Source organism: Notothenia rossii, assembly GCF_949606895.1.
Source record: "Notothenia rossii genome assembly, chromosome: 7".
Classification (NCBI taxonomy): domain Eukaryota; kingdom Metazoa; phylum Chordata; class Actinopteri; order Perciformes; family Nototheniidae; genus Notothenia; species Notothenia rossii.
The window spans coordinates 81,212,074-81,231,707 of record NC_136905.1 but is presented as its reverse complement, the minus strand read 5'-3'; the positions used below and the strand labels follow the sequence as shown (position 1 = coordinate 81,231,707).

Below are 19,634 nucleotides of genomic sequence, written 5' to 3'. Positions count from 1 at the left end.
TTGAGCCACACACACACACACACACACACACACACACACACACACACACACACACACACACACACACACACACACACACACACACACACACACACACACACACACACACACACACACACACACACACACACACACACACACACACACTCCTTCAACCTGTAGGGAAGCGCGTCTACTCATCAGGATTGTTCTTTTCGGCGAATTCCCTATTGTGCCTCGGACTCTTCCTGCTCACTACTTCCTCTTCTTCCTCTTCCTCTTCTGTCTGTATAAAGTGTCGCTGTGCGTGCTGCAGGCATTAAATTAATGATGCACAAATAAACCAAAACATCCAATGCAGAAATGTAAATGTGTGTGCTTTAAGAAGCTTTCTCTGCTCGTGGAAACACATTAGTAACTTGGCACACAGCGGATATTGAAACATTCACTAAAAGATAACAGACTGGAAACGGTGTGTGTGTGTGTGTGTGTGTGTGTGTGTGTGTGTGTGTGTGTGTGTGTGTGTGTGTGTGTGTGTGTGTGTGTGTGTGTGTGTGTGTGTGTGTGTGTGTGTGTGTGTGTGTGTGTGTGCACTTTAATTTCCCTTCAGGTTCAGTAAGGTGCATTCAGGTACTTAGAGGTTTTTTTGAACGACACAATGCATCAAGGTTCCCGTTTTGAACTGACATAGGATGAAAAACGTTGCTATTAGTCTGCAATAAATTAGAAACATGTCGACCTTGGCTTCTTGTTTGCATTTTATCTGCGAAAATATAGACTTTTTAAGAAATGCACAACAAACAATTGAACTCTACAGCCTTTTTTGTATCCGTGACCATGACATCTGAGTGGGAGGAGAGGCTAAGCCAGAAAAGGAAAATCCTTTTTTTATGTATAATAAATGCAGTCCATTAAAAATGCACGACAAAGAGAATTTAATTTTCTCCGTCAGCTCAGAGTAACGCTGACCTAGAAACCATTAAAGCCTCAATGGTTAGTGATGTTTCTCACACACGAGCGTTGAGCACATTGTGTTTGAGAAATACAGGAAAAAGCAGTCGATAAAGACGAGAAGAGCGCGGAGCAGGGAGGACGTTTGATATGTTCTTAAGGAGAGTGGTATCCACCTCAGAATAAACGATGATGGAGCAGCTTTGTATGTGCAGCACGACATTCCTCCCATGATGCAACTCTGCTGAAGGACACACTTTAACCATCTCTAAAGCAGGAACCTTAAAAAGGCTGAAAGACTTACTTGAGGGTGTTAAAAAAAAATCTTCAAATGTTCCCTTAGTTAATGGTGCAATATGCAGCATCCAGTTATTGTGTTGAGGAGACATCTACTAGTGTTAGCATGCTTACAATATATATGTTTATATAAGAACATCTTAACTCAAGGGTTTTTTGTGCAACTAGTTTTTTTTTAAGGAAACCTTAATTGGGACTTAAGCAAAATCTTAACTTAAGGTGTTTAATGCAGTAAAATCTGTTTTAAAGCAGTGAAATACTTAATCAAGTGATTAATTAAAGAAAACCTTAAGGAGAACAATTAAGGCTTTTTTGTGCTACTGTTTTTTTTTTTTTTAAAGGAGCCTTAAAGAGAAACTCTTAACTTAAGGAGGGCTATGCAGCACAGGACTTTTATGAAGTTGTTATGAAGTGTGTTGTGTAACAAGAAATATTCAAACTGTCAGATTTAAATGCTGATAAACATGTGCATGTGTGTTCCTGAAATACTGGTTCAGTCATATTCCACACACACACACACACACACACACACACACACACACACACACACACACACACACACACACACACACACACACACACACACACACACACACACACACACACACACACACACACACACACACACACACACACACACACACACACACACACACACACACACACACACACACACACACACACACACACACACACACATTAGTGAAGCTTTCAATATCCGCTGTGTGCTAAAACACATGTGGATTAAATAATAGAAATGTCTTCAGCTTGTGTTAACCACAGACCTTATTCCAGGCTAGCAACCAAAAACACATTCAGAAAACCAATGAGTTCCAGACCAGGGGACAGGAAGCGAGGAAATGCTGAGTCATGTCAGGGTTTTGGGACTCATTCCTGCACCATGTATTCAAATGTTTGGATTGTATCTCCCGTGTCCATCTGTCCGGTAGAAACTGTCATAAGACTCGCAGCAGCTCTTTAATTACTACGATATGTTAAAGCAGCTAAGCTCTGCTCTCTGAACGAGGCTGACCTACATTTCTGTTCCTCGCTCTGTATTCAGAGAAAGTTCCTCTCAGCCTTGGCGAAAACTGAAATAGAAACTCATGTTTTTCACACCGCAGGGACCTTACTGCAATCAACCAGAAGAACATGAAGGTGAACGCGCGGGAGATTATGGTAAACTAACAGAGAGTTAGAGGATGACATTATGAAAGATTTCTTACTTTTATAGAAGTAGCAACAATTATTATTATTATCATTATTATTTATTAATAGATTTTTTCTTATTTGTATATATTTTTTTGTTATAATTTGTTATAATATAATGGAGAAACAAAACCTAAGTTACCCCACGATAAAAAAAGTATTCTGATTCTAAAAATACTACATTGCAAGTAAAAGTCCTGAGTGACATCACTATGTAACACTCACGCTCCTATTGGCCACTGCCTCCAACACATTGTACGTGATAGGCTAAGAGGCGGAACATCTCTAAGAGGTTGACCAATCACAACACAGACGGCCAGCTAACCAATCAGAGCAGACTGGGCTCTAGTTTCAGACAGAGGGTGAAAAGAGGTGCTGCAGCACAGGCAGTATGAGAAAAATAAAGAGCTTTTTGAACATTAAAGCATGGAGACATGTCCCAGTGGAGACACTACATACTGATATACACCTGAACATCAGCAGGAGAGGACTCTTTAAAGTAGAGACACTACATACTGATATACACCTGAACATCAGCAGGAGAGGACTCTTTAAAGTAGAGACACTACATACTGATATACACCTGAACATCGGCAGGAGAGGACTCTTTAAAGTAGAGACACTACATACTGATATACACCTGAACATCAGCAGGAGAGGACTCTTTAAAGTAGAGACACTACATACTGATATACACCTGAACATCAGCAGGAGAGGACTCTTTAAAGTAGAGACACTACATACTGATATACACCTGAACATCAGCAGGAGAGGACTCTTTAAAGTAGAGACACTACATACTGATATACACGTGAACATCAGCAGGAGAGGACTCTTTAAAGTAGAGACACTACATACTGATATACACCTGAACATCAGCAGGAGAGGACTCTTTAAAGTAGAGACACTACATACTGATATACACCTGAACATCAGCAGGAGAGGACTCTTTAAAGTGGAGACACTACATACTGATATACACCTGAACATCAGCAGGAGAGGACTCTTTAAAGTGGAGACACTACATACTGATATACACCTGAACATGTGCGTCATATGTCAGTAAAAGTATTAAAATACAACATGATAAAAGTCCCGAAGGCACAAAGTTCTTAATCTTCAGAGAGGCTACATTTCACAAGTGTTATATTAATGTAAAAGCAGGGCTGATTTTAACAAATGTATATATTTTCTCTGTTTTTCAACATGTTAATATTCCTCTCAAAGGATCAATAACTGTGATTATGTATTTGAACGCTCTCCTTCTTTCTTTCACTTGTCTTTTGTTGGTGTTGCTATCTAGTTCACATTACATTTTTACTATTAATGAACAACCAAAGTCAGATGCACTGGATGTTGTTGCTTTCCTGCCAAAGTGCACAGGAACACAAACACTGCTGCAGGGAAATCAGTGACTATAATGTGTAACAAGGAATCTCTCTGGAAGTCAATGTGTCCACACATAATTCAAAACCACAGAGGCCTAAATATAACATTTAAACACCCAGCAATAATTACACACCTCTGCAGGAGAATTCACATTTCCACCAGCACGATGAATCAATACGAGAACGAGAGGACAAATCAAGACTTGAGGAAATAAATCAGAAGCACTGCGGTGAATAATAAAGCAGACTAAATGCCTCCAGTGTAAAATGTAAATGTCAGAATAACAACACAAACAGTTCAGGGTGGTAATTTAGCTGGAGAATAACAAGTGAGGTGGAACATTTTATTTGAGCCACACAGAGATAATAAGGGAGAGTAAATGTGATTTATGTCCCGTGCATTTGTGTAACGGTGTAGAATATACTGGCTTTTCTGGATTCATTTACACCAGTGGCATTTACTACAAGCAGGAATATCACACTGTAAAACGACTCCTGCTTTAAAAATCTTATAGAAGGTCCCCTATTATACTCTTTTTCAACAAAATATTATAGCTCTCAGATATATACAAAACATGTCTCTGAAGTGTTTGACTCCAAATACCAAACAGATCATTGCAGCATTACCCATAATCCCCTCGGTTTCAGCCCTGTTTCAAAAGTGCTGATTCTGTGTCTGTAGCTTTAAATGCTAATGAGCTGCTGCTGGCCACGCCCCTCTGAGAGATGATTGGTTTGAAAAAACACAATGGTGCTCTAGGAGGAGATTCAGGTGATAAGGTGGGGGGGGTACCTTGGTTGCTGATTGGCTAATGGTTACACAAGCCAACAAATTGTTATGACATCATAAAGTGGCCAAAATCTGATCAGCTCATTTTCAGACAGGTTTTTATAGAAATGGATCAAAAAGAGAGAGAATCTTTGTTCCTGAAACTTTCAGAGTCTCTTTCCACAGAGGGGACACATGTTGATGTAGAAGAGACATGAAGAAGAGGGGACACTTGTTGATGTAGAAGAGACATGAAGAAGAGGGGACACATGTTGATGAAGAAGAGACATGAAGAAGAGGGGACACATGTTGATTTAGAAAAGACATGAAGAAGAGGGGACACATGTTGATGTAGAAGAGACATGAAGAAGAGGGGACACGTGTTGATGTAGAAGAGACATGAAGAAGAGGGGACACATGTTGATGTAGAAAAGACATGAAGAAGAGGGGACACATGTTGATGTAGAAGAGACATGAAGAAGAGGGGACACATGTTGATGTAGAAGAGACATGAAGAAGAGGGGACACATGTTGATGTAGAAAAGACATGAAGAAGAGGGGACACATGTTGATGTAGAAGAGACATGAAGAAGAGGGGACACATGTTGATGTAGAAGAGACATGGAGAAGAGGGGACACGTGTTGATGTAGAAGAGACATGGAGAAGAGGGGACACATGTTGATGTAGAAGAGACATGAAGAAGAGGGGACACATGTTGATGTAGAAGAGACATGGAGAAGAGGGGACACATGTTGATGTAGAAGAGACATGGAGAAGAGGGGACACATGTTGATGTAGAAGAGACATGAAGAAGAGGGGACACATGTTGATGTAGAAGAGACATGAAGAAGAGGGGACACATGCTGATGTGGAAGAGACATGAAGAAGAGGGGACACATGTTGATGTAGAAGAGACATGAAGAAGAGGGGACACATGTTGATGTAGAAGAGACATGAAGAAGAGGGGAGACATGTTGATGTAGAAGAGACATGAAGAAGAGGGGACACATGTTGATGTAGAAGAGACATGAAGAAGAGGGGACACATGTTGATGTAGAAGAGACATGAAGAAGAGGGGACACATGTTGATGTAGAAGAGACATGAAGAAGAGGGGACACATGTTGATGTGGCAGAGACATGAAATAGTGGATTTTGCATAATAGGTGACCTTTAAGTAAAGAAAAGGAACCAGCCCCTTTGATTCTGAGGCTAAAGTCTTATTTTTACTTTAACATTAATACTAATGTATCAGCTGTTTGAGAAAGAGAAATCAATCAATAGCAATAAATAGTTAACTCGGAAAAACAAAAACGATAAATCGAATATATCTATATTTATATATAAGCGTTTGAACCGGACATGGGAACATCATTGTGCTGTTGTCATAGGATTTTCAGGACTTTGATATTGCAGTTAAACAAGGCCAACGTTTGTGAAATATGTTGAGTAAAAACACTCCTTCCTGTGTTGCTTCTCAATAGCTTCCTTTAAGCAACATCCTTGATCCTTGTTTATGTCTGTATTTATTCAGCTGTATGATATCAGGGCTTCACTTCAGACACATGTTTCACTAATCACTGTAAACTATCCCATAGTCTGCCTGTGTTTTTCAGGGTCATTGTGGATTTATATAGCAGCCTTATTTCTGCAGAGATGAACTGAACAGATATGATCATATGGTTATTTAAATTAAATAAAGTCTGAAGGGAAATAATAACAGAAAATAAATAAACAGGCAGGAGGTAAGTCAGCTGGAGGCTAAACTGATCGTTCTGCAGTGTGTGTGTGTGTGTGTGTGTGTGTGTGTGTGTGTGTGTGTGTGTGTGTGTGTGTGTGTGTGTGTGTGTGTGTGTCCTGTCTGTCCTCCAGGACGCGCTGCATCAGCAGGATGGAGGATATCTGGATATCTTACGTCACGCTCTGATTTACAAAAAGGCAAATTGACAAAAGGAAGTTATCAGCAGAGACTTTTAAACTGAAATATCTCAACGGCTGTGGGACATCCATGACTCCCAGAGGATACATCCTACTGACCTTGGTGACCGCTTGACCCCCCCACCTTATCACCTGAATCTCCTCCTAGAGCACCATTGTGTTATTTTTAACCAAATGTCTCTCAGAGGGGCGTGGGGAGGGGCTCCTTATTTTCATCTAAAGTAACACACAGAGAATCAGCACTTTGGAAACAGGGCTGAAACAGAGGGGATTATGGGTAATGCTGCAATGATCTGTTTGGTGTTTCAACCAAACACTTCAGAGACATGTTCTGCATATATCTGAGACCTGTGATATATTGATGAAAAACATTATAAAATGGGACCGTGAAGTGAGTATAATCAGCTAAATGTACCTAGAGGTATTCACACCCAAAAAGCTCAAAATTATTCAAAATAAATTACAAAGATGTTTCCAGTTCTATAATTATCTTTCAAGCTGTTCATTGTTTAATTGCCTCAGCTGTTCTTTTATAAACTGTTGATTTATAACAAAATGTAAAAGACATTGACCTCCAGAGCAGGGGACAGGAAGTGATCAAATGCTGAGTAATGTCAGGGTTTTAAGACTCAATCGTGCAGCTTTTTAAAACTGCAGTGTAAAAACACAGAGTATGAAAAGGACATGGGGCCAAAAGTGACTGTTATTACTCCACTTTACTGCTATAATACTTATGATACTTTGCAAATAGGGTTGCAAAGGGACGGAAACTTTCCGGAACATTTCCAGAAAGTTTCCACGGGAAGTTAATCTGGGGAATTCTGGAAATATTCGATGCAAAATTAAACAAAAAACATGACATTTCAACAGATTTTTTATTTTTTTTAAATTTTTTAAGTAGAACAGAACCAGTTTTAATTAGTTTATTGAACAATTATTTGTTTCATTGAAGAACGAAAACAGGAATGTTGAATTAAATATTACTCATCCCCCACAACCACACTCATTAACAAATGAACAAAAATCCCCACAAAGTCCCATTAAAAATGTTAAATGAAAAGATGTGGCTTAATTTGTCTTTTGCTTTGGGCTCGAAAGTGTGATCCAGTCTTCTCGAAATCATCTGTGTGTGTGATGGGGGAATGCACAGTGCCTGTAGGGGTGTGGTCTCAATAGCCATGCAGTAAGCAGTGTGCTATAGAGTGGATATTCAAGTGTACTTGAATGGCATCTGTTTGTTTTAGTCAAGATTCTGCTAAAATATACTTTCCCCAACTATATTTAAGTTCCCTACGAAGAGCCAACCTTCAATTTTGAAAATTCCCAGTTTATTCCCATAAATTCCCGTTTATTCAAAAGGAAAGTTTCCATTTTTGAAAATTCCCGGAATTTTGCAACCCTATCTGCAAATCAAAGAAATATGTCTCTTTTATTAAAGAGGGAATACAGTAGCAACAAGAACATATGAAAGTTCCTCAGATCCATTTCGAGGAGCGTTGTATCTTTTGATATACGTCTGAAATCTCATCCCCATTACCAGCACTAACCTTTCAGTGAGCATTTATCCCCCATGCCGTTTGTTTCAGAGACTTCTTGAAAAGCTGTTTCATCATTCTAATAACTGAGATGGTGAACTTTTAATTTTTCCTTAAGCAACCTAATCTATGACAGTTTAAATCTGCTATCAACAGCATGTTTAAACTCCCGAACTTTGCTAGAGAACAGGAACAGCAGAAGTTGAAACAAAGGAATCTTCAGGTCCTCTTCCTACTCTAAATTCCCGCAGTGTTTGCAGTGAGGACACAAAGCAGCGAGTGTCCCTGCAGCGAGGGGACGTCTCTCAGCCTGAAACACGACGGTCAGCTGCTGCTGCTGCTCGAGGGCCCTTCAAACCCCCCCGCCGTCTCCCAGATCCCCCCCGCCTGTGGGCTGATGTGCAGAAATGCAACCGCTGCCCACTGCAGAAATACTGAGGAAAAACGCCTTACTCAGTTTCATTTGAGTTTGATGCTTATATTTATGGACACATGATGATTGCTTAATGTGTTTATCTTGGTTCTCTTGAGGATCCTATTCTGTCAGCTTCCCTTTCCACCCTTTCACAATAAAAGCACTTGATATTTAGCACTTTGGACAGTAACATCAACCTGTAGTGTCTCGCCTTATATTTACTTTAAACTAAATTACAAAGAAAACTTGACCCTCCTTAGGCGCTTTGACACTGCAGTACTTTTCCCACAAAGGTTCATGAGAACTTAATTCATGAGAACACTTTAGTTCTCATGAATTAAGTACAGATCGCGTTCACACCGGAATAAGTCCCTGGGGGAGGATTAGTCAAATGAAGCCACTGACGTCACTTCTTCTTCTCCTGCTTTTTTGGAGTTTTACGGGGCGTGGTCTGCAATCCGCCCAGCCAATCAGAAATAGGAATATTTTTCTCCCACGAAAGTACCTGCTCTCAGGGGGTGAAAAGTACCTGCTCATAGGGGGTGAAAAGGTTCTGATTAACTAATTTTAGTTCCGGATTTTTTTTGGTGTGAACGCGACATTTCGGAACTAAAGTGGGAAAAGTATTGCGGTGTGAACGTGCCTCATGTCTTTTTGGGAAAACTGCCTGTCTTAAGAATTACATGAATTCACACTTCATTTATGACCTGACAATTCTCACTAACTCTTTTCAAAAATGTAGGTTAAATATTCAACTATAGCCACAAGTTTGTTAGCTTAGCTTAGCATAGACACTGGAAGTGGATGGGAACAGCTAGCATAGCTCTATCTGAAGGTGAAACCTGCTCAAGAGCCTCATAAATGTATATTTTGTTTGTTTAAAGGTGACCTATCATGCAAAATGCACTTTTGTACGTCTTTTATACATGAACATGTGTCCCCGGTGTTCAAGGGAACTCACCAAGTGTCAGAAAACACAACCCTCTCTATTTTCCTCCATACCCAAATCTCTTAAAAAGGGGCTGCAACGGATCTGATACAGACTGATCCAGATTTGAACACTTCTATGACGTCACAGAAGTGGCGCTACGGCTATTGGGCCAACTCCACCAATCAGGAGGAGACAGCCACGGACATTGCCGTTGGAAAGCGCTGGAGACGCTGTAGTACATATGCCAGGCCTGTAGATGGTGCTGTTCTCACAGAATCAGCCCATGATGCAAAGACGGTGTTAAATTGAGCGAAATGAGGAATGGCTAAAATGCATGATCTGTTTGGTATTTTGAAAAATAAAAAGTATAAATATGCCTTATATAGGTATGGTCCTACACTATATTATTCAAATATAGCATGATAGGTCCACTTTAATCCGTAAAGAAACAAGTATCTAGTTGCAGTTCAAGGAGTATTTCTTGGCGTGGATCAGAATTGATCTGCAGCTTCAGTTATGAGAGTGGTATCGATGTTTTTATCCAACTAATGGCTAGATAGCAAATGTCCTTAAAATGTTGAAGCATCCTTTTAACACGGCAGCACAACACAGACTGCTGCTGGCACATTAACGTGATTATATCTGAGCCCACATAGATTTATACAACATAATTCATTACAAACTGAAGCATCAATATGTTACCAGCAGCTCTGATGAGTGAGTATTTGGCTGAGTGTGAGAATAATTAACCTACAACAGATTTAAGAGTGAATTCAGTGTGAGAAAACACTGATCTCTGCACAGATTGTATGATTAGCTTCAGAGACAAAATCCGCAAAAACAGGCTTGGTCTAAAGAAAACATGAGCCGATCTGAATCTTTAGGGATTTGGCAACTTTATCCTTAAAAAGTTACGATTTTAACTAAAAAATAAATAAATAAAAGAAATCAAGTATATCCAAAGTGACTGAAGTGACTGGTGTTTCTCAATGCCAAGGAAGGATGCTCCAGAGCCACTATTTCAAGAATGCTACCTCATCGAGTCCCGCCGAAGGACTGTTTCAATGTCCAGGATGCTTGGAATTCTACCGAGGTTGCGGGACATTTCGATGCTGCACATGTGTAGACTCCGCGGTCTTAAAATCCCCACAATGCTTTGCGCACAGACCAATTTCCCAAAATCTGTGGCGGATAATTTAAGGCGGGGCCTCTCATATGACACTTGATCGCCTGTTCCACTCTTCGTTTTCCTAAAGCCAGGAAGGATTCTTGCCTCGCTTCTGAAGGAAGTGACTCGGAAGACATGTGCTACCCAGCAAGCGTCCTCGACATTGAGAAACACCCACTGTGTGTTTGTCCTTGAGGTCTTAAAAACATATTGAACAAAGTTCTTTCTGCTTCACCTCTTTGAAAGCTGTAAAGCTTAATTTTAGAAACTAATTATAAAATATTCTCGTCCACCAGAGAGGTGATACGATCGGTTTGGTTTGTCAGGATTACAGAAAAACTACCCGTCTGATTTGTATGAATTTTGGTGGAAGGGTTCAAAGAAAAAAGATATTAGCAGATCTGAATCTCTGGAGATTTGGGGATTCATCCTCAAATAAGTCATGACTTTATTCGTGTACTGATGGACCAACTTTATTCTCGAGATGTCTGTACTTTATTTTGGTTGAATAATGACTTTATTCTCAACATTTCCCGACCGTATGATGGATAGGTTACGGTTTCACTTCCAACATGTCAGGACTTTATTCTTAAAACATTTCCAACTTTATTCTTCAGATGATGCGCTTAAAATGTCACAACTTTTTCCTCGCAATCTCTGGACATTTTCTAGAGATATCATGACTTTGTCTTGGAAAAGTAACTCAAAAATCACGTATTAATCCCCAAATATTACAACTTTATTGTTGAAATGTCACAAATCTATCCCCTGTGTTCTGCAAGAATAAATTCATGTTTTTTTTCCAATGGAGTCTGGTGGCTTTAAAGAGAGCAAAGATTACATCAGAAAGGTTGTCAGACAGCAAGGCAATGCGGTGCAAATATTCTAAACATTGCGACTCAAACTGATATTGGTATGGAAATATATTTGAATAAAGGTGATACACTGACTATGGTTAGGAGGTTAAAAACCCTCCTGTTATCCTTGGGGTCAATTTGACCCCATTCAATGTTTAACGTTTCTAAAAAAATGGTTCACATTCTTTTTTTTTTTGCTTAGTATTTCATGACTTTTCCTAATTTAGTGAGGACTAATGGGTAAACATAAAATGAACATGAAGATCTTTTTTAAATGTCCTGGACGCAATTTGTACGCATCGGTGTTCCTTAGGATGTTTTAGTAGTATAAAACATATACAAATGTCAATATTTTACACATATTTGTGTTGATTGTGTAGGACGATATTGAGGTGACTATTACATGCAAATGTATCATTGAAACAAAACTACCCTCTGCTTTATTTATTGGTCCTTTAACAACATCAGAAAGATCTTACTTTAACATTTTATTTCAGTCTGTGAGATTTTATGGTGATTTATATATTTTTCGACAGTCACATAATAGGAATTCTGGATGTATAAAGGGGTCTGTGGGGGGGAAGTTGGGGTAATGTTTTATTTAAATGGTTATTTAGTCAACTAAGATACCTAAAGCACCAGAGACATACATGTTGGTTAAAATTTGGAATACGATCATTGTCTTGAGTTTTAAACTACTGGGGTCAAATTGATCCCAGAGGATGAAGGGTGTAAAGTCAATTTGAGGATAACAGGAGGGTTTTAAACCGACACAAAACATCCACAGTATCCCTTCACGAGAGAAGTGACAGTGAAACAGATCCTCCTCCGAAGGACAGCAGTTTATTTATCCACTTGAAGAGTCTGAATCTCTGAATGAAACGCCGATCTGACGCCTGATTAACAAACTGCGTTCCTCCTGCGGTCTGACGGACGGCACTCGATGCAGAGCTGCAGACACCGCTGAGATTTACTGACAAATACAGGAAATTAAGTCTGTATTTAATCTAATCCTGCTCTGTGCATGACGCTAAAAGACGAGCAGGGTCACGGAGGATTGACCCCTGCAGAAACATCTTGTACGCTTTGCTGAAAAACTTCACAGATATTTTATTCCCGGACGTCATATTTCAGCTTAAAGTCAAGCAATGTGACACCCATTGATGGTACTAACTTAAGAGGATAGAAAGAGGCTAAGCAGAGACAGTCATCACTTTAAAATAACTCTCAAAAACACACGCATACCCTAAATCTCATTTCCCCATAGGTACAACACAAATCTGACAGCAGCTAGGAGTCAAGTGGAGTTTATAATGTATAATATGCCACGTTTCCACTAAGACATTGATAACATATGGACCAACACTGGGAACTACAGCAGAGGAAAATAAATTGTAAGAAATATAGTTTTGGTAATGATGAAGTGCCAACTACTTAGTAAAAAAGGATTAAAATGACAAGGTAACTAAAAATATAATTTAAAAAAAACGTATTCTTTGCCTACAAAAAGAGATGCAGGATCATTATTGGGAAAATGGCATTGTGATAAATTTTTAAAAGTCTTATTTTTTTCTGAACGCTATCATGTCGCATGTCAAACAACAACAATCTACCAACAAACTAAGCAGAATAATGTGAGTTTAGGAGTTGTCGATGTTGAGAAGCCAAACCGTATTCCCTTTTTTAAGCGATGTGAAACTTAATACAAAAGAAATGTAATATATAACAAAATGTGGCATTAATTGAGTTAATTGTAAAAAAGTTCCCACTTGTTCACATGTAAATGAAAAGTGAATATATGAAACAAATATGTATGCAGAGCTCAATGACAGTAATGAAAAGCAGAGTTAACTTCACCAAAAATTGCAAATAAAAGGGATTTTACTACAGCAAGCAAACTCCTAGATGAACTACAAGTAGTAGTAATAAACACCTTTATAGTTGTTGTTGTTGTTGTTGTTGTTGTTGTTGTTGTTGTTGTTGTTGTTAGTAATCAGTGTTTGTTTATGTGTTGTCTGTGTAAAGCCAAACTGTATATGCATATTTATTTAGCTATATGTGATACACAGATTATAACAAAAAAAAAAGTCAAAAAGTGCCCCAAAGGTCATATACAAACCAATAATTAAATAATAATACAAAACAATCAAATAAACTCTGGCAAAACTGGTTAAACTCAACTACAGTAGAGAAGGGATGGTAAAAACATGTATAATGTAGCACTTAACTCATTATGCAAAAATAAACTGCCACGAAACACCTTTATCGTGCATGTTATGAGTTTACTGTGCTACGCCACTTTAAACGCATGTTAATGACTGCATGTTCCCGGTGCAGATGGGTGCACGAGCCCTCTGCAGGCCTGCATGCCCCCCCCCCCCCTCCCCGGTATGATATCATGCAGCTAGCCGCCGTGCAGCTGCAGGTTAGCGGCTGCAGGATGACAGCTGCACCTTAAAGTTAAAAGGCCGGGGATCGGTGCACCTTACCTGGGGACGCAGTTCGGGGAGGAGCCGTCGATCTCCCATGTGGCAAACAGGTTCATGGGCACCGGTCTGTTGAGAGCCCCGCTGCCGGCGAAACTCAACCGGCCACTTCTCTCCGCCATGGTCCCGGTGATGAGGGGTAAAGGGGGTCCGAGACCGAGCTGTAAACACCGGGGCACGGTGTCCTGAGTGTCCGGTAAACAGAGCCCGTTCACGGTACGATGTGAAGGGCGCAAGTGGAGCTCATGTCCCCGGCCTCAGTTCGGGTGGGAGCTGCAGAGAGAGCCGGAGCTGTGGAGCCTCAGAGCGGAGAGTGTTTACCACGCTGCTGCTCCGGGTGTATGAGGAGCGATCAGTGCCACACACAGTGAGAGAGAGATGAGGGGCAGGAAGATACTCATCTTTCATAAATTAAAGTGTCAGGGATTTCCAGTCTTCATGTGTCACTCAGTGTTTGCACTCACCTCTTCAAACTGGCTTTTAATGTGTGATCGTTGTTTTATTGCTCGAATTTAATGTGACTTTTACTATATTTATTTGTTTTCCTTTTTCAATAGCTCTGTAAAGCGACTTTGAGCACCTGTAAAGGTACATTACAAAATAGATGTATTATTATTATTATTTTTACCGTTGCACATATTTACACAATAATACAACTTCTGTCCTTTCACTTCAATATATACTGTGCATATTTTTTTACAGTAATGTGTCATATACTTAATACAATTGAGTTTATTTCAAATGTGCAGACTTGTTCATAGAGAAGAGGATTAGGGCTAGGGCCACGTGAACATTTTCTACAGATCGGAAGAAATAAAGTTCTCATAAAAATTCCAAATTCTGAAAAAAGTTCAAAATTGTGAGAAAAATTCTAAATTTTGCTGAAAGGTGAAAATTCTGAAAAAGTCAAAATCGCGAGAAAGAAACACAGATGATCTAAAAAAAATTGATTCTGAAATTCTGAAAAAAGTAAACAGAAATAATTAAAAAAGCCAATATTCTGTTCGATGCCTTTATTCTCAGGTCTAAAAAACAAGGCCCTATTCCTCCGTATTTTCACAAGGCCACATAAAAACCCCAAAAGAGAACAATGTTATTCTGTTGATGTGTCCGAAATAACATAATGACGAGATTTATTTTCAACTGGTGGCACTAAAATTATCACCATCACTGCTCTGAGTCTTCTTCAGCTTGCTCACCTGGCATCAATCACTCCTCATACACTCACAGGACAACGTCATTGAAGGTCTCTCCTGAAGATGCGTTTTGCACACTCCTCTGGAACAGATATCCGAAACACACACACACACACACACACACACACACACACACACACACACACACACGGACACATACACACACACACACGGACACATACACACACACACACACACACACACACACACACACACACACACACACACACTGCGAACTCACACACCTTTATGTCCGCGTGCCCCCTGCAGAGGAGGAAGAGCAACTCCTCCCTTATTACGCAGTGTGGTGCATTTGAAACCACCCACCTATACCCACTACACTGGCGCCAACACCTAATTATGAATGAAAGCAGTAGTTATTATGATAAATATTGATCATTTATGCACACAGACTTGTATTTTCTAGTTTGTTGAAATGTTAGTGAAAGCAGATACTGCCACCATGTGGTCGAAGCTGAAATACTGAGTGACCTTATTATTCTCAAGTTCACATTCGTATATAATTATATATTTTTGGAAGAATTATTTACTGTTATTGTTTTCAGGGACTTCATGAACTGGGTCACTTCGAGGATTAAAATGAGCTGGTGTTTAATTTTCTCCTCTCACTGTCTCCCTCCCATGGCATAGGTCTACGGCACATGTGTCAAACTCAAGGCCCGGGGGCCAAATCAGGCCCGTGGTGGATTTAATTTCGGCCCGCAGGATAATTTTTAATTACTTTTAGATCTGGCCTGCCGGTATATTGCACGTACATCTGAGGATCTCCTCAGCTCAGAGCCCCAAACATTGATGACCTTGCACCCAAGATGAGAGGCCAAGTATCTGAACTAGCATCACAGAGCAGCACACTGAGTTTAATGGATGTTTCCTTCTGCACTTTTTTTCTTGAGACAACAGGGCATGTTAGGTTTTTTCTTTGAGGGAAATAGTTTTTTTGAAGCTGTTGTTGGCCTGTGGAGAAATGTAATCATAAGAAATGACTGATGAAAAGCTGCAGATAGAGCCATAAGAAATGAATGCAGCTGATTATTTAATGTTTAATGTTGTTTTTATAGGCAATAATTTAAGCTTTGTTAGTTCCAGGTTTAATATGTGCAATAAGTTCATTTCAATAAGTTCTGCAAAAAAAATTGAACCAGTCCTGCCTTCGACTAGTACCGATTTTTTTTATTTTGGCCCACTGTGTATTTGAGTTTGACACCCCTGTCTACGGACTTGGGCATTGCTAGTGGAGCTGCACATCTAAAAGCTTTCTTCCCTAAGACAGTCCTAGCACTTGGCACATTTAATAAAACCACAGCATGAGATCTCAGGCAATAAGTACTTTCAATTTGCCGAGAGATCAGGGAGCAGATATAAGATGGTATTTTATCCAACATGGCTTTGTAAATGAAAATGTACCAGTGACTGAGCCTCCGTACAGTAAGTGATGGCAAAACCGCCTTGGTTTACAGTGTACAGTGTACAGTGATGCGTAAGTGCTTTACAGTTTGTCACAAATCTCAGTACACTGTGATAGTAAAACCTTATTGTGGTGTAATTATATATCCAAAGCAGTCAGAAGTCAGAAAATCATTAGTGATGTTTAACCACTCAGAAGAGAGCCCATCAAAATGAACACAGTGAGACCTTTCAGAGAGGTAGTTCACAAACCACCCCACTGCATGGCAGGATAAGCCAATACTGACTAGCCTCTGCTTCCAGATGCGATGATCGACGGGATCAAACGCTTGGGATAGGTCAATAAATAGAGCTGCACAACTCTACTTATTGTCTAAAATACTCGTCACATCATTCATCACTTTCATTGTGGCAGTGATGGTGCTATGCTGCTTTCTGAAGCCTGACTGATGTTTAGACAGTATGTCATTTGTACATAAAAACACCTTTACCTGCTCACTCACTAGGCGTTCAAGAACCTTGGCCAGAACTGACAATTTAGAGATTGGTCTATTATTGTTTAATAAGCTGGCCTCCCCTCCTTTTAGTAGTGGCAGGACATAAGCTGACTTCCATACTTTTGGGATTTTGTTCGTGCTGAGAGAGAGGTTAAAAAGAGTAGTGAGAGGTGGAGCAATAAAATCTGCAGCTATCTTTAAAAAGAAAGGTTCTACGTTGTCCGGACCAGCCGGCTTTTTAGGATCTAACTTGGTTAAGACTTCACGAACAACATCAACAGTAAAAGGAGTAAAACTGAAAGGGTTTTCCAGACCACATTGTTCAGAGTCACCGATTGTGGTGTTCACAGAAGCAGAATTAGAAACAGAATCAAACAGAGAGCCACAGGACACAAAATGCTCTTTAAAACAATTTAGTATGGTGGCCCTGTCCGATATAGAGCCAGAGGCTGTGGTAATGCACGGAAGTAGCTCATTACGGATATCACCGGTGGATATCGATTTTATGGCTTTCCAGAATTTTCTAGGGTTGTTCAGGTTGTTTGTGGTAACTGACTGATAATACTTAGATTTAGCACTTTTGACATGTGAAGTGAAGCTATTCCTTAGCTGCCTAAAACACAGCCATTCTACCTCTAAGCCTGATTTCCTAGCCTTTGCCCAGGCCTTGTTTCTCTCATGTAGGAGACTAGATAATTCATTCTTAAAATGTATTTAAGGTACAATGAATATCTACTGAATGTGAAATTCAAGTGAAATATGTGTTTATCACAGAAAAGGGTAACTGACAGTGAATGTATGTTACTGGAACTGTGTCAGGAAAGTGAAGTGTTAATTAAAGAATGTTAATGAACTGAAATGCATAGAACAGAAAGTTAATATACATGATTTTGTTGTGCAATAAAACAATCAGAGAAGCGATCTGCAAGGTGCTTAATACAGGTATCATCACTGCTACTGTGGTCATATCGGGGACAATAGCTGAGATGTGAAGGGGGTTAAGTTTTTTGTCTGTGTTCTGGGTTCCTACAGTTTTTTGAACAGACGCACATTCAGAGGATGAAGCTGTTAACGTGCTGCTACCATAAACCTGCTGTAGCCCACAAACTGAAGCAGAAAGATCAAGTTCAATAATAACAAGCTCCAGTATTATAATTCCATAATTCCATACTCGTAAATAAAATGACATGCAAATAACATTTTCTTGGCTGTGGACTTGTACTGTACATAATTATGTTGAGCTCATGATAATCCTAACCCTAACCCTTGGCGAGAGCTGTTGGTGTCTGAACTACCAACTGTGAGGGATATCCTGAGGTATGACAGCTACTTGAGGGATCAAACTAAAGATGGCAGGAGGAACTACCCAGTGGACCAGCTGGTGGGTGACATTTTCCCTGGTCTGATTGGTCAGTGTAGCAAAGCGAATGCTCTTTTCAAGCCACCTGTTATTAATGAAAAGGTGACCATCATGTCCAAGCTGAAGGAGGTCTGGAATCAGGCAGTGAAGTTTTCCCTTGGGAAGGGCAAACTTGATGCCAAGGAGAGGTTCAGTGTCAAGTTAGACAAATTATTTGATATTTTCACTTGCAAGTGTCGGATTACCAGTTGTGAGGGGGGAGGCTGTGATGGCTGTGTGATCCAAGCCCACATTAACTTTTCCTGCAGCAGAGGGAAAATGATTCCTTTAAAAGATCTTGCATACATCAAGGGACAGAAAGAGAAGTTTGGAAGTAAAGGACCCCTTGCTGAGGGGGGCCTCATCTGAGGCGCACCTATGCGCTTATGTGGCGCAATTAGGGTGGCGCGGCACGGTTTCGCTGCTGCGAGGCTCCACTAGCACTCATCAAATAACTGTGCGTGGGGCCTCAAATTGGCCCCTGGCCCTGGTTATTCTTGAAAATACTTCATCTGCAATATCTTTTTGGGCCATAAATCAATATACTTATGTTATTATAATGTGATTTTAAGTTTGCACATCTTTATAATTTTTTCAAAATGTACATCTCTTCAGTTCAAACCCTTGAACGCATAGTGTCCAACTGAGTGGACATATAAAAATGTCTTTGAAAAAACTAGATTAAAAAAAAAAAAAGTTCAAATCTTGTTTTTCATGCCCCAAGAGCAATAATAACACTTGGTAAAAAAATCCTGACAGGCAGTGTGTCTCACTGTGATGAGACACTTTTTGGCCAAAAATCAGCATTTTCATTCTTTTCGTTTTTTTGCACAGATTGCAAGTGCAAAGTATTATAACTTATTGTACTAGCAAAGGAATTGCACAATTGTATTTGTTTGACCACACATATTTATGGAGCATTGTTTTATTATCACTGTTCTAGCAAGGTCTTTTTTTCTTTTTTTAAAGGAATGCTCACGTTCATATTGATGTATTTTAATAAATGTTAACTTGGCCCATTATTTGTGTTGGGGGGACCCGACTTTTTTTTTTCTCCAAAGGGGGGGCCTGACAGAAAAAGTTTGACAACCACTGATTTAGGCCCATTCCCAAACATCCTACCCCTCCGTTTGCGCGTTCACGCGGAGAGTCCGCCATATTGAGGGCTGTTCCAAAGCAACGAGTGTGGAGCGGG

At 39.9% G+C, this 19,634-nt stretch overlaps 1 protein-coding gene across 1 annotated transcript in view; it reads right to left on the bottom strand.

Annotated features, from left to right (window-relative positions):
- The window catches only part of pacs2 (phosphofurin acidic cluster sorting protein 2), a 62,656-nt gene extending 48,253 nt beyond the window's left edge, over positions 1 to 14,403 (bottom strand). The window contains exon 1 of the mRNA XM_079692864.1: positions 13,926 to 14,403. Within this exon, the coding sequence (XP_079548990.1) occupies positions 13,926 to 14,044 (119 nt within the window). The 5' untranslated portion in view covers positions 14,045 to 14,403. The remainder of the gene's footprint in view (positions 1 to 13,925) is intronic.
- Positions 14,404 to 19,634: the final 5,231 nt, after the last annotated feature.